Consider the following 21,158-nt stretch of genomic DNA (forward strand, 5'->3'; position numbering starts at 1 on the left):
CACTTTAGGGGCAGGGATGTAATCAGATCTATCAATTAACTGAACCAATCAATCAACTTCACGGGGCCGATCTGATTTGATTGGTCGAATAGCAACGCTGATTACTGTCTGGGACATGTCCGCCTCTGCGAATAATTGGCCATTTTTTCGTCACGTGCCAGCGCCAATTCCCGCCAAGTTCATTCTACGACACCACTTTTACCGACCACCGCAACACCGCCAATCCTAGTCTCACTCGCGACTCTCACTCACCACCTCAGATGACGCGCCTAACGCCGACGCCGACACCAGCAACAGTCACCAAAGGTCTTCGGGCAGCACAGCTTCATCTACGCGGCTTCCGAGCAACACCGCCGATAACTCGGGCTTTCACTCGTCATACGCACCACGATGCAGCTCTAGCAAAGGGAAGAGACAGACACAAGGACGGCCAGGCGGAAAACTCCAAGTACGACCAAGGTCAAACTCAGCCGCCACAAACGGAATTACGCAGAGAAGAGAATGGAAAACTAAAGGTGAAAGGGAAAACCATGGCGGAGCTGGACGCCGAGTTGAAGGCCAAGATGGAAGGACTGGCGGGCGAAGGGGGTGCGGCGGGCGTGGAGTACGAAAATGGCAAAGCTGAAGGGCTCAAGAGGGGTGTCAAGTCGAATATGTTTCGAGTTATTTAGGGCACGGGGTGTATAAGTTTGTGCCTAGACTGCATTTCCCTTGGGACTCAGTCTGATGTCCATTCTGGCTCATGGCCATGGGGAGGATACAGGCCCCGGCTGGGATAATCATACAGGCCCCGACTGCGACCATCTGAAAGACAGTTCGCAGAAGAGTGGGCGGTAAATTCAATACGGCCAATATGAAAGCCCCTGGGATCTCGCTGTGGTCGTTGTCAATGCCACTTGTTGATCCTTACCGACATGGCCAGAGGGGATCAAAATAAGGGGGAGGCCGAGAGACGATGAGGAGAAGCCGACAAGCGGTATCAAAGTTGAGCCATCAGACTTCACGACTTTTGATGCATGTCAAGGTCAGACCAAGTGTCTAGAGCCTCCCATGATACTGAGCCTCGGGTGTAGACAAGATGGTGGGAGTTGTCACGCCGGTCATCCCTCTGATCGATGAATAAGACAAGGCGACTCGGCATAGAGGTACGAATAAGTCTTCTATTCCCACTGAACGGAGCGGCTTTGTGATAAGACCGATACCGTGGACCGCCGGGGCTCGCCAGGACGCCGGCCACTCATACAGTTCTCCTGGCCTCCGTTCTTTTCTTTTGCTTACATGTAATTCTTTTTTCCTTTCCTCTTTTTTAAACTTCTCATTGTGCAACTACTGTGTATATTAATTTAAGTACATCGATTTATTTATTCCAAAGGTATACGAATAAAAGGAATCAATGCTGGTGGCGAATATCAGGGTGATGATATCAGAATTAGGCCATCGGCAATGCTGACACGCGACACCCAGCAACCACTAAAACATCAGGCGACTTGGTGAAGATGATAATTTCCCCATCTTCCACCATGAGTCTTCACCCTTATCGTCTTTTAACCCCTAACCCAGCCGTCCTATTCCGGACTTCAAGGAGAGTCAGACCCCCAAGCCTTCCAACGACGCACCAAACCAGAATCCAGCGGGCCACTTCCCTCAAAATGACATCCCTAAAGTCCGGCCGGACCAACAAGTCCGAACCGGACGACCCGACCGCCCAACTCCTCCGAGCCCACGTGACCCCGCTCCCCTCCGCCACCGACACCGAAGCCACCTTGGCCCGCGTCTTCGACAGCTTCGGCGACTGCAAGGTCCTCCTCATCGGCGACGGCTCCCACGGCACCTCCGAGTTCTACAACGCCCGCGCCGCCCTGACCAAGTACATGGTCGAGCACCATGGCTTCAACATCGTCGCCGTCGAAGCCGATTGGCCCGACGCCGAAGCCGTAGACCGCTACGTCCGCCGCCGCCCCGGCCCGGGCCCCCGCGCCAGTGTGCAACCGCCCGGAGAGGCCGAAAAGGCAGGTCGCGACCCGGCGTTCATGCGCTTCCCCACCTGGATGTGGCGGAACAAGGAAGTCCAGGGCTTCGTCGAGTGGCTGCGGCACTGGAACGCCGACAAGGACTCCAAGGCGCCCGACTCGGTCGGCTTTTACGGGCTGGACCTCTACTCCCTCCTGACATCCATGCACGAGGTCATCCGCTACTTGGAGCACGTCGACCCGGACATGGCGCAGGTGGCGAGGCAGCGCTACGAAAAACTCATGACCTGGGGGGAAGACCCGCACGAGTACGGTCTCGAGACCCTCGTACGAGGGTTCAAGGGCTACGAGGAGGAAGTCGTCTCTATATTGACCGACTTGCTGGCCAAGCGCATCGAGTATTCGTCGGTTCACTGGAACGGGGATGAATTTCACAGCGCCGAGCAGAATGCCAGGCTGGTCGTCGGTTCGTCTCCTTTTTCTCCTTTCCTTCCTAGATTCCTCGCAGCACTGACCATCAACAGACGCAGAGAGCTACTACAAGTCCATGTACTACGGCCGCAACGAATCCTGGAACCTCCGCGACACCCACATGTTCCAGACCCTCAACCTCCTCCTCAAGCACCGCGGCCCCACCGCCCAAGCCATCGTCTGGGCCCACAACAGCCACGTCGGCGACGCCCGCGCCACCAGCATGGGCGGCGCCCGCGACGAGCTCAACATCGGCCAGCTCTGCAAGGAGACCTACGGCGACCACGCCGCCCTGCTCATCGGCTGCGGCACCTACTCGGGCACCGTCGCCGCCGCCCACCGCTGGGACTCCGACATGCAGGTCATGAACATCAACCCGGCCCTGCCCGGCAGCTACGAGGACCTCATGCACGCCACCGGCGTCAAGAACTTTGCCCTGGACCTCAGGAAGGGCCGGTGCGACGAGGAACTCCGCAGGGCACTCATGCGGCAGCGCCTGCAGCGCTTCATCGGCGTCATCTACAGGCCGGATACCGAGTTGCAGTCGCATTACTCGAAAGCCAATCTCCCCGAGCAGTTTGACGGCTTCATCTTCTTCGATGAGTCGAAGCACGTCGGTGCTTTAGAAGCCCATCAGCCCCACACCGACGTGGAGTACGAGGAAACCTGGCCTTTTGGTCTGTAGGAGGATGGTACGAGGGACTGGATACTTTTTCTTTTTTTCCTTTCTCACGATTATTATGGTATTTTGCCCTGAAGATGGGCCTCGGGAGACTGGAGTATGACACTTGCTTTATCGTCGATTCGCCGCTCTAGGCATTGCAGTTTGACAAGTTGATGGGACTTGCAAGTTGGGACACCTAATTCGCTCATCAAGTTAGCTATTATATGTGTAATTCGAAAGATTGACTTTGTATCCTGTATACTACTGCCTCTTATCCACCTCGCCGGATTCGGCAGACTTGACCTCCGGCGCCGGGAATCGGCCCCACTACGATCCCACCACGGCCCCACCAGCCGTCTCCGACGACGGGATCGTCTTCAACTGTCAGAACAAGAATCCGATACAAACAAATAAAACCGACTTGGACCATCTTGATTCTTGTCCGTGCAGAGACGTAAGGTACTCTGCGGGAATATCTATCTACCTTAAATAGTACCAGGGCTGTGTGATACACGTGACAAGTACCGTAGTGCCCTAACAAGACCATAATCGAGGTACCGAAGTACCCCCCGGTGACGCCTTTCCTAGCCTGACACACCCCCTTAGAGCTGCAGGATTTATGGTACTGAAATCCTGACTGCTCTGAACCAAATAGTATCTTGTATCCAAATTGCCATTATAACCCAATCCAAGCCCTTTATTCGTTGCTGGCAGTCGCAAAAAAGGTGTCGTCCTACTAAGAAGAAGGGTAGGCGTTCGTAAATGGCGTTCGTAGATGGCTCTTCTGCTGATGGTCGGCAGCGTTGGTCTGTTCGTTGTGTAGACTCTTGACCGAAGGTAGCTCATGATCGTGGTTTTCGAGAGATCCAGTAACTCTATCTCGGCATGGTTTTCGAGAGATCCGCAACTCTATCTCGGCATGGTTTTCGAGAGATCCGCAACTCTATCAGCTCGTGATGGTTGAACGCAAACCATCAACTGGTGCTAAAGGCAACGTGGCTCTAGCTTTTCCCATTATAGAGAGAGAGGTCCAGCAACTCCAAAATCCGTGGAGGCATCGTAGCTCCAGATTCATCAACAACGGAGGCAGCCGTAATGACTATCAAGCAGACCAGAGAACCGAGACCGATACAGGCAGTCTCCAAACGTGGGCGCACGCAGGCAGCTCCACCAACAATAGGGCGCACGAGGGCAGGCTCCTAGCAAGATGGTTCTCTCTCGTCAAGGGTCTTTTGCTGGCTTAAAATAGCTGGTTTCTGACGGCGTCGATAGCTTCCGAAGGTGGCGGCTCGAGAGGCTCCAATAAAGGGCTCAAGCAAAAGGCGTGGGAGCAGGCGGACGTGCCGGTAGAACAGCTCTAACCGTAACAGAATAAAGGCAAAGGGAAGAGGCTGGTTGACTACCTAGAACTGTTGGATCGAACGGAATAGAGTCGTTCACCGGAGCGCCGGGCTCACAACTGTCAGAACACGAATAAGATGCGAAAAGAGATTTGTGTTCATTGCGGACTATGAAAAGATACTACTCAGTACTCCACGATGTCAAATATATACCCAGGCAAAAGAGGGCAAAAAGTACTGTAGTACATCCACAGGAAGTACCTCCGTATTCGGAGCAGTGTGTGACGTGGCACTCGATTGTAACCCATCGGGCTTATCGGGGACCTTGGGCACAAATGCCTGACATCAACCTTCAGAATACACTCTACCCAATGCTTCTCGTTACGTTTCTTCCCAAAGACTCCTAGTAAGGGACTCTTGCCGCAAACATCGGGCCGATATCATGGAAATCAGACATTAGACATTACCAACCTGCAGCTCGTGCACTAAGCTGCCTAAACTTGTCCACGAACCAGAACCAATTCATAAACGTACAACAAAATAACGCCTCCCTGTCCATGCCTCCACTGTGATACCCTGTGGCCAGGCTGCTAGTCCAAACCATACCAAGGCATCGTTTGCTCATGGCCATGGCCCAAAATGGCCTCCAAAGGGGCCAGGCCCGGAATGTCGGCCGGACATTGTATGTAAAAATCACTCCTCCAAAGACAACCCGGTCACACCGTCCACAAGATCCTTCTCCTCGTCCACAAGATCCTTCTCCTCGTCCACAAGATCCTTCTCCTCGTCCACAAGATCCTTCTCCTCGGCCACAAGATCCTTCTCCGCATCCACAACAATTTCCTCAACTGTTTCGTCCTCAGTACCGACAATCTCGTCATGATCCACATGTTCCCAATCACTATCGTCGTCACTATCCTCTTCATCGCCATCATTAGTGTTGTCAGTAGGACCGCGCGATGGAAGCAGAGCTCCCACATCCTGCGTGCTGGCCGTCTTGACAAAGAAGGAATGGTCCTCTCGCAATACTCGGCGTTGGCATACATAGCCCATGGGTGTGTGCATGATATCGTCCGTTTGACGACGATACATCAGCCACTCTATCAGAAACTTGAGAGGTTCTTTGATAGAGAGGCCACAAGTCGACAGCAACGAGGACGACGTGGAGGCCGTAGAGCTGTCCGACTCCGAGTCGGACGTAGGGCTCGACTCGCTCCCGGTCGAATCCGTGGTGTCCCCGTCACTCACGCCCAACCAATCGAGGAGAGATGCGTACTCGCTATAGTTAAAGTAAAGTCGCCCCGCGAGAACGCCAATCTCGATGGCAAGCCAGCTCGGAAAGTTGAACTTGGTCTTCCCAGAAGGAATGGTAAAGTAAGTAAAGGTGTTGAAGACCTGCATCGACTTGGTCACCGGCGCGGCATAGCATAGAAGCCACACTCGCGGCTTCCCCCGACGCCGGAGTCGCCGAAGAAGGAGCTCGGCCTCTTCTGGGACCACCACGAGAGCTGTGTCTGTCGTGGTGCTCCAGAGGATCCATTCCACTGGTCGCTGCAACGTTCAGCACGTTAGCTCATAATCTGATCAAGTGGGACGACAATCGGTGAAGACCCAGTAGAACCATACCGTGATGCATCTGCTAGCCTTGAATGTATCGCGGGCAATCGTTTTGCAAAACTCCTCCGTGACGAAGAGCCTCGACGATGTCTTCTCCACCCCGAACTTGCGTCCAATCTTGGTCGCCCCCACGTAATCAAATGCGTGGACAAAGGGTCCATTGAGGTCCAAGATGCCCGTCTCGACAAACCTCTCCAACGAAGCATCGAGGCCAGGGAAAACATGAGGCGTGAAGCGCACCGGCTTCTGACGCTCGCGGACCTGCTCGACTTCGAACTCCACTTCCCGCTCCTGCTCCACTTCCTCAAAGGCCGATGAGTGGGCGACCTTGCCGTCGGAGAGCAGAGCCAGTTTTTGCTGCTGTAGGTTGGCGACGAAAGTCTGCAGGCTAGGAAAGTCCACCTGTAACGGCGGTTGCTCGCCATTGGACGAAGAACCCGACATCATATTCTTGGGACCATATAGCTGTTCAAGGGTCTGTTCTTCTCGCTGTCGGATCACGCCCAGCAGCTTGACCCGATCCCGGCCATCTGTGAGGAACGAGGCGTGCTTCCACAGGGCGTTCGTGCGCCGACAAAAGTCAAAGCCTTGTGCGATATGCAGAGACATCATGTGCTCATTTGCCTGGCAGCTCTGTTCGAGTAACCACCGGACCACATCAGTCGAAGTCACGGATGGGTGCTTGAGGGTGGGGGTGGGATCCCCTTCGCTGGGCCGCAAGTCGAGGACGCTCCGATAAACCTCGGGAGGCGCCACGAATGTCACTGACTGGGTCGAGCCCAGTTGTCTCAATCTCATCGCAGCTGTCCGCTTCCGAGTTAGTTCTGACGACTGGACCTTCCTCTCCCCAGCTCACAACCCGGGGAAGCATATCAATCACTCACCTTGTACCGTTTGATCCTTCGTCTGTCCTAAGCCGAGGGTGACGGCGCCCCTTGCGTTCGGAGGCAGCTTCAGATCCGTGCCCCGGGTGTGTGCCTCATCGATATACACGACACACTTCTCGAGATTGTCGGCAAAGGGACTCGCTAGCAGAGGCATTGGCCCCTTCTGGAAACGAGCGCGGACTAGAATCTGACTGTTGCGGCCCAAGTACACGGCCCCCTGCGCATCATGATCAATTGCAAGCCATTCTTCCACAAGATCCTGGTTTTCTTTCTCGAGAATGTGGGCACCGGCATCTATGAGGATGCGGATTTTTTCCTTGCAGAGAAGCTCAAGAAGTCCCGTCTCCGTCAGGTGGCGACCGTCCCCGTCGACGGCTTGTATGCACCTGCTGTTTCGGGGCTCCAGGAGGGAACTGAGAACTTCCGCGTTGGTCTGAAGCAGGCTAGGCAAGTCGTCTTGTTTGATGTTCTGTGGAAGCATCTTCTTGTTGTCATTCGTACCGCTAAAACCAGTCGTCAAAGGCTGTTGAGACCCTGTCCCGGTGCCGAACAGCGGAATGTCCCAACCCGAAGCCTGGAGCTTGATGTCAAACTGCTTCGCGTGGGCAGGAAAAACAAAGTTATTCATGTAATGGTTCAAAACAATCCTGTCCAGCCGCAAATGCTGCCACAGCTCGTCTACCTGGGCATTGTCGTCAGCGTTGACGAGATCCCAATGGCGAAGTGTGGCGGGTAAGGTGTCACATCCGGCTGTCCATCGTTCGTATCGCGCAGCAGGGTCGTCTGATTTGAAGACGTGTTGCAGGCTTTGCGAGATCTGACTCTTTGTGAGGCCAGTCTGATAGAAGGCGAGGCATGTCAACACGAGCGCCGTGTCAGGATGGCCGTACTCGGCTGTCTGCGAGGGGATGCCCTTTGCCTCAAAAGGCACCGCAATGGGGGCTCGGTCAGGATGGAGACCGTACTGGACGTTCCAGCGCTTCTTCAGGCAGAGGAGCAATATGCGCTGCGAAATCAGGCCTCGGAGAAGATGGAGATTTTTCAGTCCAAAAATGTCGTCCGCCAATGACTTGGCGGCCCCTGCCCAGGTGGACTCGGGAAGATTAGCACCGGAAATGATACCTTTAACGACCTCCCTGTCTTCCACGGAGTCTGGATTCACGAGCTGGAGCCCAGACAAGCGACCCGCGCAGACGTCAGCGACCAGTAGGTCGTTGAGAGCGTCTTCGGCCGCGGGATGAAGAAAGTGGATGATGGGGTAACCCTGATGACGCCGAACAACCTCGACGTTGCGCGGGAACCGAGACTGCAGAACCGATGCATGACCTTCGACAAGGGATAAAAGCTCCATGATCACTAACCAACGGTGAGGGTGGCCATCAACCGCAGTCTGGGGTCCGCTGGGATAGATCAGTTGGGTTTTCGCAGACAGAGTAAAGTCGGACTCGTCGAGAACATCACGGCACGACGTATCCAGCCATCTTTGGATTTCGACCATTTCCCTGGCAGGTTCGAGTCGATTGTCAGCCAGCAGCTGTAGCCCGCTCAGTTTGAATGACAGGATATGCTCGGGAAGGCAGAGCATGACGCCCCCAGAGTCGAGGGTATCCCGATGGATGGACTGGTACAAGCGTAGGACGTCCGGCTGGGCAGGAGAGCGCCGCGAAAAGGGAACATGACGAACTACGCGTCCAACAAGACCACCGAGACGGCTCTGAATGACCTGGGCGGTCTGCAAAAGCAGAGCCCGTGGAACGACAAGCCTGCAAAGCTGGGTCTTGTTCGCGAGCATGATGACTGCCATGGGCAAGATGCAAGACGTTTTGCCTGGAATAGGGGTCAGTTTAGATCTCTCATATCATGATGAGACGAGGAGGGCAGTTCATATTCTTTCAGCGCACCTTGACCCATGTTCATCTGAAGCACGGAATTGCTCCCGGAAGCAGGCGATATGATGGCCCTGGCCACGTCGACCTGTGGTTTCCGTATGAGAATGTCGTTGTCAATCTCGAGAAGAAGCCATTCCGGATGGTCGATAGGCCTCCAGTTCGAGTGGCCCTCATGGCGTTGCTCTTCGAGGAGACGCTTGCTATCGCCACGGAGCTGCGCATCCCTCATTCGAATAAGACGCTGCAGCTTCGTGACAAGCAGTCCGTAAGTCACCAAAGCCTCCTTCATTCCGGGTCCAAGATGGGCCGCGGCGTCATGGCGGAGCTGTTCTAGGAGTGCGACTGGGGAGAGACAGGGCCAAAGGTTACCCGCACGGAGCCAGCCAAAGCTGTTATCGCCACGGGTCAGGGCTTGCTGGATGCTGTCACCGTGGTTGCGTAGGTCTTTGCGAGCTATGCCTACGTCGACAGTCGTGTTGACCAGAGGAGGAACCTTCTCCAGCGGCTTGGGTGCGGCGCGGACCTGGACCAGGGCCGCGAGCGAGTCCTGCAAGTCCTTCCCATACAGTTGCCGTGTGGGGTTCGCCGAAGAAGAAAAGCCGTCCACAATCTCCTTGAGAACGGACAACTCCGGGGGCAGAGACAAGAGTGCTTTGCGAACGTCGCTGTCCTGCCAAGGACGCGGGGGGTTTGACTGAAGCTGCGCGCTTTCCGAGTGAGAGCTGAGAAGGACAGAATGGGCCATCGGTTGTTCGTACGGCTTCAACGACAAGTCGGCCGCAAGTTGGGGTACCATGAAAGGACCAGCGCCATGCGGCAGTGAGCGAGCCGCGGTGGGCGCCTTCAAGATGCTTGGGGTCAATCGCCAGATATTGGACTGCGCCAACTCCACTTCTCCATCCTGCTGTTTCGATATGCCCTCCACTGCCGTCTCAAGCTGCTCCAAATATCGGGATAGGTCCAGATTCTTGGACAGCCTGTGCAGTTCGACGTTCAGCAAAGGCCAGGCCGTGCGGGGATCAATAAAGCCAAACTTGAGCGACAAGCCTTCAACCAGGCCTTGGAATTCGTCATCTGACAAAGGCATTCGAGGCCACATATCAAGAAGAAGAGACGCAATTCGGGATGCCTCATCATCCACTTCGGATATGTACTCCTCGCGACTCAGAAACTTCCTGTTCTTCTTCTTCCGCTTCGTCTCCGCGGGATGACCGTGACCAAAGTTGTCCAACTGGTTGGTGAGCAACAACCCCTTCAGAGAATCCAGGCTGGGTCCCTCGAAGGGACGGAATGCATTGTATGAAGCATGCCCCGGCGGTTCAATTTCGCGTAGGCGGGCGTGCTTGGCGAGTGCAACGAGCCAACGCACAAGCGCCATGTCTGTCTCCTCTCCATACGCCAGGAGAGCGAGTCGGAACGCGATGCTGTTACAGCTGTCCGAGATGCCTACTTGTCTGCAGGACTGGGCCATAGAGGGCCAGATAGCCGACATGTCCCCTTCTAGAAGAAGGGGAATGTCCACAGCGGGCAAGTCGTGATTGAAGCCGCCCATGGTATCCCAATTCTGCAAAAGAGACGTCAACTCTGGCAGCGCGGGCACTCCGTCGGCGCTCGCTCGCAACGCTTTCACCGTCTGGTACACCCGACAACTCTGCTTCGATGCGCGGGCGCGATCTTCGGGGGTGTAAGCCGCGACTTGTGCAGCTTTGGCGAGGATGGCAGTATCCGAGGGGAAATTGATACGTTCGTAGATCTGTCGCCGTATGAGGCCACGAAGGGCCAAATGACAACCTGTATCGACATCTTCAACGCCGCTTGCAATGTCTGGCGCGCCTGGCGAGGCGCCAGTGGTCATTCGGAAAGTCTCCAGCCTTCGTGACTGTTTGAGTATGCTGGATGCAAGGCCAGCCAAGCCTTCATGTTGCACAGTGGCCGTCAGATGGTCATTCCATACCACCTTTTGATAGATTCTCGAACCGGCTGGATAGTATTCTCTTTTTGGCGAAAGTGATCGCAGCAGGGTCAACATGTTTTGCGGCCCGGGGTTCAAGGGCGTCCATGGTTGATTTGAAGCGGACCTCAGGCAATGAAAGGCCTCTTCCGTTCCCGTGCGTCCAGTGAGGCCGTCGGCAAGTGGAAAGGACGTCACAGCGTGCAGGAGTGCCTTGAGATACAATAGAAGCGGCTCTGGAGGGCAGTTGAGTCGACCTAGGACTTCATCGACAGCGAAACGGGCATACGAGCCATTGTTTGCGACTTTCACGGCGACGTGCATCCCTCTCTTCGACCAGAAGAGCTGAGAGCCAATGGGAACCAGGATGCTGCGACGGAGGACGTTCGGGACGTTTTGCAAAACAAGCTGGCTCGTGAGGCCGTACAGGGTGCCGGCGTCCTGATTCGGCGCAATCTCGGACTTGAGCTCCCGACATTCGAGCAACTTGTTGTTATTGACGTGGAAGCGAATCTCGAGGCGCTTCATCTCCACTGATAAGCGGCCTCCATGTGGCTGGTAAATCGTCAGCTTATCGGTGTCTTCGAAGTCACGAAAGATGTCGGCAATTTGTTTTCCGATTCCTGAGCGAGGCTCAACGAGGTAGGATCCTGGCTTGACCGGCCTGACCAGCACAGGCGCCATTCCCCTGGGGCCCTGTTTTCTCGTGTTCTGGTTCCTCACGGCCCGTCGTCTGCGGACGTCAAGGACCCAGTTTCCCGGCCTCTGTGTCCATATCCGCGGCTTTCGTCGCATCTCGAGTTCGCCCGTATTGAGGTTCAGCCAGTGTACACAGTCGTCGACGAGCCCCGAGGGCAGGTCCAGGTCCCGCTGCGGTGCTTCCAGTCCATTCCCAAAAATCGTACGAGGCACAAGCTCGAGGAGAGAACCCCTGTACACTGCCCTTACGATGACCTTGCCATCCCTGAGACCGAGATGGATCTGGTGACCTGAGACGTCGTTGGAAAGCTGGTACTGCATGCCTGCCAAGGTTGACGATCGCGTAAGGAGGTGCTGGCTCGGAAACAGCTCGTGAATGCCGGGGTCCTCGCTCATCTGCAGCGGAAGCCTTCCGAGGGGCTTCCCGTCCACAAGCAGGTGCCCCTCTAGGAGGTGGTAGTGGACGGTCTGTGAAGATGCCCACCTCGTCTGGCCCGTCTGCGAGACTCGCCACCAGCTGTCGGATTGCTTGTGGGGTGGCAACCGCCATGGGCCATATGATCGTTTGCCCAACCCTCCAACGCCCGTCCAAGTCTCGTTGATGGCGTCTTCGAGAGCCGTGAATCGCCCATCGAACCATTTTTGGATTTGGTGTCGCATAGCATAGGACATGGAAAGATCCCTGATAAGCAACTGTCTGAGGGGCGGGGGAAGTTCCTGGAGGTTGACGAGCAGATTTTCCTGGAGCGCAATGGATGCACGGAAGAAACAAAGCAAGTCAGTGCTGTCAGGGCCAGGGTCATCGTCAATTGCATGGCGATAGATGGCATACGTTTGCCGACAGAGCAGCGCGGCCCAAAAGGCATAGTTGGCAGCTTTCCGTACGGCTTGGGCGTCGCAGTTTGACCTAGCCTCCTTTCGAAGATGGGTGAGCCATTCGGCAGAGATTCGTCGGATCCTGCACAGCAAGCCATGTGCCGTCTCTTGGAAGGCGGGGGGACAGAGGTAGTAGAGCCGTAGGGATAGGGTGATGATTGTGCTCATACAATAGACCTCGCGCCAGCTCGAGGCCAGGGCGTCCAGCCGGCGGCGAAGCTGCGCGCAGAGCCTTGCGCAAAAAGCATGATCCCGGAACACTATGTGTGCTTCGCGAAGGACTCCGCTCTCCTGGACGGCTGGCCCAGCTTGGAGCGCTAGGCGATGAAACAACGCCGTGGTGGTCTCGCTGCTGAAGTTGACGTTGGTCGCGCCGAGCTCGACGAGCAGTACTAGCCATCGCCGACCTCTCGCAGAGACGGCTCGGCGAAAGGCGTTGAACTCGTGGCAAGATACGCCTGGGGGCGAGTTGCGTTCCTCGGCTGCAATGTCGTACGATGTAGGGGCGTACACATCACTCTGCATGGCAAGAGCAGGGTCGCTGTATGGGTCGGAGATGCCCGGGGGCAGCCAAGGTCCCAGTAGAGCTTGGTACCAGGGGACATTGGGAAGCTGGGAGGCCCAGACGCCAGATCCAGAATCGTAGTAATAAAACTTGGGCCCGAATGGGAGTGTGACTTCGGTCAAGGTTTTCGGGAGCTTCATCGCTTTGTAATGGGTCTGGAGAAATGACTTGGTTTCCGACCCCAGAGTCATCGCTGGCAGGCGGCTGACGCTTTGCTTCCAGAACGGCTTAAGCTGACCGAAGTCGCCCAGCAGTAATGCAGGCTTTTTATCTGTATGGCCGAGGACGTCTGGGCATCCCAGCATTCGTAGTTTCCACGTTGCCATGCGGTACTCGGCCAAGTAGGGTGGCAAGGTGAGCTCGAAGAGAACGGCAGCCCGGTGAGCAGTGGCTTTTTTGGTGGGTGGCGGGAGGAAATCCTCGTGGATGGTGATCTTCAATTTCTTCCGGCTGCGCCATTTCCAACATCTGGTGCACCCTCGGACGTCCCGCTTGCCGTTGAAATGGGTGCAGGTGCAGATGCCACTGCTGATGTCCTCGGTAAGCTTATTATACCGGTCCATGAGATCGCTCAGCTCAGAGCGCGTGGCATCTGCTGATCTCGTGGAGGCTTCGTCGATGGCATGACCTAGAGATCTAATGTCCTTACCATGTTCGGTCGAGTGAACATACTGCATGGGGAAGGCGGATCGTTGGTGTGGGTCGCTGAAGATGTTGCCATGGTTCTTGGTGCAAGACTCGATGCGGCCGGCAAGGTACGCCTGAACATGTCGAAGGCGGGACATTTCGTCGGGGGTAGCGAGGCAGAGTATGTCCAAGGCCGCCGGTACGAAAATTGGATGGTACTTTTGCAGCAGAGGGCATGATAAGATGGCAGCTTCATCCATGGCTACCCAGAGCTCGAACAGGTTGAGAAGATAGAGGCTCATGAGTACGGCATCGCCATTGTAGGCCGTGCCAACCTTGGAAATGTATCTCTGGATCCATTGTGCGAGTCCCTTGCATTTCTCCTCTGGAATCGCCACGGACGCGTCGTCCTTGGCCGTCGCCAACGTGGATTCGAAGTCAGTGAGCATGGCGTACTCGGCCGCCAAAGAGTTGACTTGAGACACGGTGCCTTCCATGGAGGATGGGATTTCGATGCTCACATTTCGGGCGGGTGCGGCGACGTCCTGGGATAGCAGACGCCTGAGATGCGAGCCGCTGTAGGGCAGGCTCAAAACCAGATCATGGTTAGGCGCGCGAAGTGGGAGGAGTGGAATTTGACGGACACTCTTCTTTTTGTAGTTGTCCCACGCAGAGGAAATCCGGTCCCTGACCATTTCGACGATCCCTCCGAAGTAGTTAGACGTGGCGGCGAAGAAATCGTCGTACGACGCGCGAAGCAGTTCGGGAGCAGACGACCGCTCCGACTCCAGTTTAGAAAGACGACGACATAGCTTTGCCTGTAGCATCAGGACCTTCTCAGGGTGCAGCAGACCGACAGAGTCGTTAAGGAAATCAGCCAACACGGCGCACATGATGAATTTGAAGTATAGCCGGGCCACGCGGCCGTCGTTGTTGTCGAGCATAGAAGCAAGGAGCCGACTTAGGGCAACGCGGAGCACCAGCCAGTAGGGCGAGCGCCTCCATGGAAGCTCCGCCGAGGCCAGGACGACGTCGTCCCGAACCTTCTTGCATATTTGATCGACATCAAAGGGGCGACCCATGCCTTCCAACAAGGACATGAGCATCTCGCTTATGAGAGCCGGACTGGCAAAATCGCGGGATTCAACGACGGGCTTTCCTCCTTTCATGGCCCGAGCGGCAAACTGGTCGAATGACTCTGAACTGGCTTGCTCGAGAAACTGGGACAAGCTGTCCCTGAAGGAGGTGTCCGAAAACGCGTCCGGCGGTATGGCCACTGCGCGGTCGGGAAAATCGCGTGCCAAGGCATGGCTGGCCTCAAGAACAGTGGCAGCTGGGGCTGCGGCCTGGAATGCCTCGAAAACGACGCAGTTGCTGCTAAAACCGAAGCAGGTCAGATTCAGATCTAGACGACTCGGGGTAATAGCTTGGGTGGTGGTTTGCCTGCAGCCTACCTTGGGGCTCGATGAATGAGGATCGCCGCGTTCTGTTCTACAACATGAACGGCAAGCCACTCTAGGGCACCATCGTGTGTGAGGAGAGTGAGGGCGTGGAGTATATCACCCTTGGTCAGGACATCGTGGTTGAGCATTCGCGTGGCTCGCAAGGAGGCTTCCACGGCATCCCAGACTCTCGCATCTCCGACATGGCGAAGGCTGGCACATGCCGCTTGGAGGCGTTCTCCGAGATCCCGTGTCACGGCAGGGTTGTTGCCGTCATGAGTACCAGACAGCTGGGGCGGCAGAACGAGATGGTCGAAGACAGCTCCAAGGAGCTCGGCCGAACCGCCGTTCATCGTTCTACTCTATTGGCCCCAGGTAGTAGGTGCTAGTGGTAAGGAATGCGGATGTGCAGAGGAGGGAAGAGAGGCGGTAGACTCGAGGCAAAATAAGGTGAGGGAAGATGAAAAAGGCTAGACGAAAAGATCGAGTACAGGGTAAGTGGTTGTGGCATAGAAGAGGTCAGAGTTTTTTTTTTTTTAGTTTTTATTTTTTTTGTTTTTTGATTCTTGGTTTTTGATTTTTGAGTTTTTCTTTTGCAGAAAAAGTCATACAAGCCCCAGGCTCCTGAAGGCAGTTGCAGGTAGATCAAGGAGGAGGCAGGTGCAAGAAGGGGGTATGTAGAAGGAGTAGTGGAAGGAGCAGTGGAAGGGGAAGGAAGAGCCGGAGAAGGAAGAGAAGGACGATGAGGAAGAATGGGCAGAAGGAAATATACCCACAGACAGAGTAAACATGGCAACTCCAGCTTGACTCTATGCTGGGCTGCCCAACAGTCATAATTTGATGGCTGCCATGCTCCAGGAGTCGTGAATCACTCGTGATAGTGTCGGCGGTCCCGTCCGGTGGGTAACGACAGGCCTTTGCAGTGACTGGCCAAGAAGCACATCATCCATTGCTGCTCTTTCTTCTTCTCTCATAGGTCAAAGGGTAGAGAAAGGCGTTTGAGGTGCAGTCAACAGTAGCTCAGAGGTCGTGTCGTTGGCCGTTGGTTCTCCAAGCCTGCAGACGCATAAAGTTGAAATGGATGAGCGACGGTAGGCCCGCCCCGCCATCGCCATCGGCAGTGCTATGATTTCACATATACATACATCATGAGAGACAGGGATAGACGCGTCTAAGATGGAAACAAACGTGACTTGTTTATGAGAGGGGACGTGCGTGTCTTATCAAAGATAGTGACAGGGGTCTGGGTCGCTCTTGCCCAATTTGTAGTGGTTTCAGGGTCCTTCTTTCTGTGCGAAGTAAGGCACAACTGTATCATGATTTTCCATCAAAGTTGAACAACATGTCTCTTTATTCGGATACACGGTAGTCGAGTATGTGGTGAGGACGAAACATAGGTACCTCCAAACAGCGCGTCGGCTCTTGTACAATGGGTTGTATCTGCTGCAGGTCAGGTGACCTGTCCTGGAAAGGGGTAAAGAAGTCAGTCTTGTACAGGTAGAGCTTCCTAGAAGAATCGACCGAGCTCTCTTTCGGGTACTGGACGGAATTACTACAAGATGACCTTCAAGTAGATAGAGAAGGTAAATCGAGACAAGGTCAGGTATCATTGGAGTGGCTTGTCAACCGCCAGATCTCTGTCACTGTCTCAAAAAGTGGGAAGATGCCAGGCAAAGATGTACACCCGGGCGTCTCATAAGTTGAGCAGGCCATGTCGTTGCGTTGGCACGGCGTAGAAAATGGATACGATGGAACGAATGGATTGAGGGTTGTAATCGGTTGATGGATTGAAGAATTGATCCTACCAATGCAAACCACCTGCGACTTGTTCGTGGCTGTGAGACAGTCGACCAAGACAGCGTACGGAGTAGGATGCTCGTCGTTCGTCTAATAAGAATCCCGCTGTCCGCCCAGTCATGTCCAAATGCCCAAAAAAAATCTGCGATGAGATTGCAGATTTCCCAACTCGAACTGGACAAAAAAAAAGAAAAGCAAAAAAGTGATAGTCCCGGCGAGGGTCGAACTCGCGCTGTTACGTCGTTAGCTTGATTTCCCCTTTGGGGGGGATTTCTCTTGCGCGACGTGACTCACTCTTGACATGTCTTAGCATATTCATTGAGCATGACCCAATAAATATAAGAGTCAAATCCTAACCACTAGAAGACGGGACTCTTCGGAGTGCCATGTTGCCAAGTTTTGCGCTTAAATTAGTATATGTGGGTCTGGGCTCGTGGTCACGCGACATGCCACTGACTACAGTGGGCTACAGTGGGCGTATAGGAGGCAGAGGTGCCAGCCAGCACACCCAGGGCACTGCAGCCCCCTGACGACCCCATCTCTTTAGTGGTCGAAGCCTTAAACTTCCCCTGCAGTGATCCGTCCTGATCATCAATCGCAATGGGCAACGCAACGCGAATGTCACGAGGACAATTCGAATTTCAATCACAATGGTTTTGATCCGACGATTTTTATAAACCCATTTCCATTTGCCTGGACTTCTCCGCCAGTTCCTCTTCGTTTACAGCCCGGATGGCGTGTCTTGAGTGGTGAACTAACTTGAAACTTCACTCATATTACGAAGGTATCACGGCACAATGTTTGAAGCTAGGTACAAAGTAATCAACTCCTTCACCCAACCATGCCATCACGCCCCTGGGCCCCCCTCACACAACCATATCGTCCTCGGCCGTCCAATTACGTGTAGATGCTCTCCGTAAACTGGTTCACCTGCAACCCAAACTCTGCCATCTCCGCATCCTTCAAAAAGTCAAGCGGCATCCAGACGAGATGGCCTTTGATCTGGGCAATCTTGCGACGCGCGTCTTCGGCCGGCATGAACTGGTCGAATATGTGGCCCGTTTTGACGCCAACAGGGGGAAGATAGCGGTCGTAGTCGTCAAAGTTTTTGACTGCCGTCGTTTAGCGAGGGCCTCTAAGGGGAAAAAAAGGGAAAAAAAAAGGGTGGGAAGGGTGGAAGAATGGGTCGGCCACTTACTATGATCGTCCGGGTCCGCGTGGAAAAGGTGCCTGTACAGCTCCGTATTCTTCGTCGCGTTCCCCGTCCACATATCCCACACATCGTCTCCCAGGGGGTCGGCCACGAAATTCCAGCTCTCGTCTTGGTCCTTCGGGTCATTCGGCCACTCCTCCCCGGGCGGCTGTGCGTTCTGATCACCCGTGGCATCCACGGGCTGCGCCGGCAACAGCCCCAGGTGCTCGCGCCAGAGGTACCGCCGCAGCGTGGCCGCATGCCACCCCGCCTCGAACGGCTGCCCATCCATGACGCTCGGCAACGTCCTGGTGTCTTCCATGACGATGCTCAGCTCGCTGTCGTGGTACCCCACCTGCGACCGGTCGTTGATGTTGCTGGACCCGCAGATGACGATGCGGTCGTCCGCAATGAGCAGCTTGGAGTGGATATACAGCTCCTCCTGGATCCAGTTCTTGACCTCCGACTCGACATCGTCTTCGTCCCAGGGCTCGTCCAGAAGCGACCGCGTGTTACCCGACATGGCGTGGTGGGAAAGCGACGGCTCGGCTTTAATCTCGTCCTGGGCCATGGCCGCCTCGAACCTCTTCTTCGCCTCCTGCGCTTCCTCCAGCTCCGGCGTGGGGAGCGTGGGGTCCTGCTCGTGCCGTTTGCCCATGTGACGGTCGCGGTGGCGGCTGTGCTTCGACTCCTGGGTGCCGTGGATTCCGCTGGCCATAATCTCTTCGGCTTCGGCTCGCTGCACCTGTTGGTACGGCACTCCGGTTTTCTTTTCCTGCTCGGCGAGCGCCGGGACTCTGCTGAGACGGTCGTAGTTGCGGAGATTGAAGAAGAAGATGTACTGCCGGGGGTCGACTTCTTGGGCTTTGATTTGCTCAAAGATGGAGTGCTCCCCGCGGCAGATGGACTTGTACTGGTAGTCCATGATGGCCCGGGTTGCCGTGGCGGCATCTTCCCGGAGATCGCCCGCGAACCCAGGCACGGCCGGGATCAAGATGATGATGCGAAACTTTCGGCCCTCCTTGGCAGCCCGGACGACCGCCTGTACGATGGCCTTGCCGATGGTGTTATGGATCGGGGACTGCTGGTCGCCAGTGGCCGTGATGAAGAACTGGTTCTCGATATAGACGTAGTGCTGGGCTTCGAGGATCACTTTGGAGTAGGCGTTCTGGATAGAGTGGTCCAAGAGGATACCAGTGGACCAGTCGTCGCTAGACCGCACAATCTGGGCGCGCACGGTGCCGCGATTGTCGAGGTTCTTCGTTTCCAGCGGGGTCAGCGGGTGGAGGACATAGTCGCCCACGGGATGCTTGGGCCGTTGGACGCCGACAAGGCTCTCGTCTTCGCCGTTGCGGCCACGCAGCTCTATCCAGTCATATCGGTCGTCGCGCTTGTACTTGCCCCGCTTGATGAAGTTCCAGCGCAGAACAAAATGTTCGGCGATATCGTAGACGCAGGGCCCGATGACGCCCATGGCGACGTCGTGCCACGGCATGCGGCCGTAGAGAGATTTGCTCAGCTCATTCTGCTTCCAGTCGTTGACGTTCTTAAAGTCCATGATTCGGTTGTTGTTAAAGTCCTGGCCGGGCCACACCTCGTTATGGACCCCCCTGGGGTGGACATCGGCCAGGGCATGCGTGTTGGTGTCCCAGCGGCCGAAGCACAGGTCAAGACCGCCGATGAACGCCAAGGCGTAGTCGATGACGATGAGCTTCTCGTGGTGCGCCCAGTAGAAAGTCATGTCGGCGGCGTTCTCGAAGACGTTGTGGTCAGGGTGGCGCATCACTCGAATGTTCCCGTACCCCGGCGACCCTTTGGGGCAGAGGCCATGGAGGGCGTGCTTGGTATGCGCCGAGTTGCAGGTAAGGGCGGCCTCGACCTCGCGGTACACGACGACGTAGATTTTCACACCCGCTTCAGCTCGGCGCTTGAGGACCTGGTCGAGACGCCACTGCTGGTTATGATGCGGGGGTCGGCGGAGAAAGAGCTCGGGAGAGAGCCACCAATCGGCGATGTAGATGGTCTCTTTGGCCTGCTCGAGGGCCTCGGAGACGGCCCAGAAGTAGTCGCGACCATCGACGTACCACTTGATGAGGTTGCCTTCGCGCTCGGGGAAGTATGAAGTATAACGGTTTTCGCTGGCAATCTTGGAGCGCTTCTCGTCGGTCGCCTTCTCGTGCTCCTCGTCATGCCGATGATTGCTATTGAACTAGCAGGGGTCGCGGAGGTCAGAGAGTGTGTTCTGAAGAGCGACAGCTGGTTGAGGTACTCACTAGATTGCCAAACTTGCCAATCTTCTGTTTTGTGTGGTGGAGTGAGATTTTGGCATCGTGGAGATGGGTGCCCTCAAGCTTTTCTTCTAGTTCTCGAAACGGTTTCTTCAGCTTGTCCCTCCATCCACTGCCGTTGCCGCCGTCGGCATGCGCATTATTTGTCGTCATTGCGGTAACTACTGGATGGTAAAGACGAAATCGATGTGTGAATGGCGTGCTGTCGCGTCTACAGACCGGTCCAGGTAGTCGTGGCAGTGGCACACGGTGGTCAGGGAGGTCAGGGAGGTCAGGGAGGCAATTGAGCTCAAAAGGAGATGAAATGGTTGGCAGAGAGGTGGCAGTATGCAGATAGAGTAGCCGAGCCGTATGTCTCAGCAGACGAGATGGGTAGAAAAGGTGATTGAGTGGATAATAGGCCCCTCAGATCCGGGGCTGGAATTGTCTTTAATGGAACTAATGTCAAAGACGAGACGGAGCGTCGACAGAACTAATTTACCTTGAGAACTGGATCCCCTCAGCATGGACGCGTGCGAGCCGAGGAAGCTAAAAGGCAGCTGATTCTCCTCTCGCATGCCTTGCTTAGGTCCCCTCAGAACTTCCTGATTAGGTATTGTACAAGGACGGACGAAAGAGATTGATCCTTGGATGCAAGATCAGGACCAGGCCAGGGGAAGGAGGCTGGCGTTTCCTGTGACACCAGGCGGCGGTTCGAGTCTGCCACTTGGTACTGACTGAGGGGAAACGAAAAGACATGACGAGCTCGGTGAACAGCTTGCTTGAAAGTACATGGCGTGCTTGTCATGTGTGCTGTACTTCGTAGTGTACTCCGTAGCGCTGGGTAGTTGATGACGACGGCCGAGACTCTGATGTGGGAGGGCTAGCAGGGAAAATTAGGGGC

General features: G+C 55.4%; 5 protein-coding genes across 5 annotated transcripts; 2 read left to right on the forward strand and 3 right to left on the reverse strand.

The window, feature by feature from the left end:
• The first annotated feature begins 229 nt into the window (after positions 1 to 229).
• On the forward strand, positions 230 to 860 carry ACRALDRAFT_2056949 (uncharacterized protein). The gene has a single exon (XM_071021791.1). The coding sequence runs from the start codon at positions 261 to 263 to the stop codon at positions 669 to 671; it is 411 nt and encodes a 136-aa protein (XP_070880083.1). The 5' UTR covers positions 230 to 260; the 3' UTR covers positions 672 to 860.
• Positions 230 to 1,319, reverse strand: ACRALDRAFT_1090673 (uncharacterized protein; the record flags this gene model as incomplete). The annotated part of the gene is made up of 5 exons (XM_071019530.1): positions 230 to 874; positions 915 to 998; positions 1,058 to 1,108; positions 1,171 to 1,217; positions 1,313 to 1,319. 5 exons carry the CDS (start codon positions 1,317 to 1,319, stop codon positions 719 to 721), a joined length of 345 nt encoding a protein of 114 aa, XP_070880082.1. The 3' UTR covers positions 230 to 718.
• Positions 1,320 to 1,649: 330 nt separating this feature from the next.
• Positions 1,650 to 3,126, forward strand: ACRALDRAFT_2093636 (uncharacterized protein; the record flags this gene model as incomplete). The annotated part of the gene is made up of 2 exons (XM_071022636.1): positions 1,650 to 2,436; positions 2,495 to 3,126. The coding sequence occupies 2 exons, from the start codon at positions 1,650 to 1,652 to the stop codon at positions 3,124 to 3,126; spliced, it is 1,419 nt and encodes a 472-aa protein (XP_070880084.1).
• A 1,801-nt stretch (positions 3,127 to 4,927) lies between these two features.
• ACRALDRAFT_1045793 (uncharacterized protein) lies at positions 4,928 to 15,351 on the reverse strand (the record flags this gene model as incomplete). Its single annotated transcript, XM_071015410.1, has 6 exons — positions 4,928 to 5,630; positions 5,694 to 5,996; positions 6,072 to 6,865; positions 6,947 to 8,776; positions 8,851 to 14,933; positions 15,011 to 15,351. 6 exons carry the CDS (start codon positions 15,349 to 15,351, stop codon positions 5,139 to 5,141), a joined length of 9,843 nt encoding a protein of 3,280 aa, XP_070880085.1. The 3' UTR covers positions 4,928 to 5,138.
• A 2,104-nt stretch (positions 15,352 to 17,455) lies between these two features.
• Positions 17,456 to 20,997, reverse strand: ACRALDRAFT_1037994 (uncharacterized protein). The gene is made up of 3 exons (XM_071015078.1): positions 20,261 to 20,997; positions 17,994 to 20,196; positions 17,456 to 17,907 (listed from the first exon to the last, which is right to left on the reverse strand). The coding sequence occupies exons 1-3, from the start codon at positions 20,426 to 20,428 to the stop codon at positions 17,693 to 17,695; spliced, it is 2,586 nt and encodes an 861-aa protein (XP_070880086.1). The 5' UTR covers positions 20,429 to 20,997; the 3' UTR covers positions 17,456 to 17,692.
• Positions 20,998 to 21,158: the final 161 nt, after the last annotated feature.

This window comes from Sodiomyces alcalophilus, assembly GCF_042370955.1.
Source record: "Sodiomyces alcalophilus JCM 7366 unplaced genomic scaffold ACRALscaffold_1, whole genome shotgun sequence".
Taxonomy (NCBI): Eukaryota; Fungi; Ascomycota; class Sordariomycetes; order Glomerellales; family Plectosphaerellaceae; genus Sodiomyces; species Sodiomyces alcalophilus.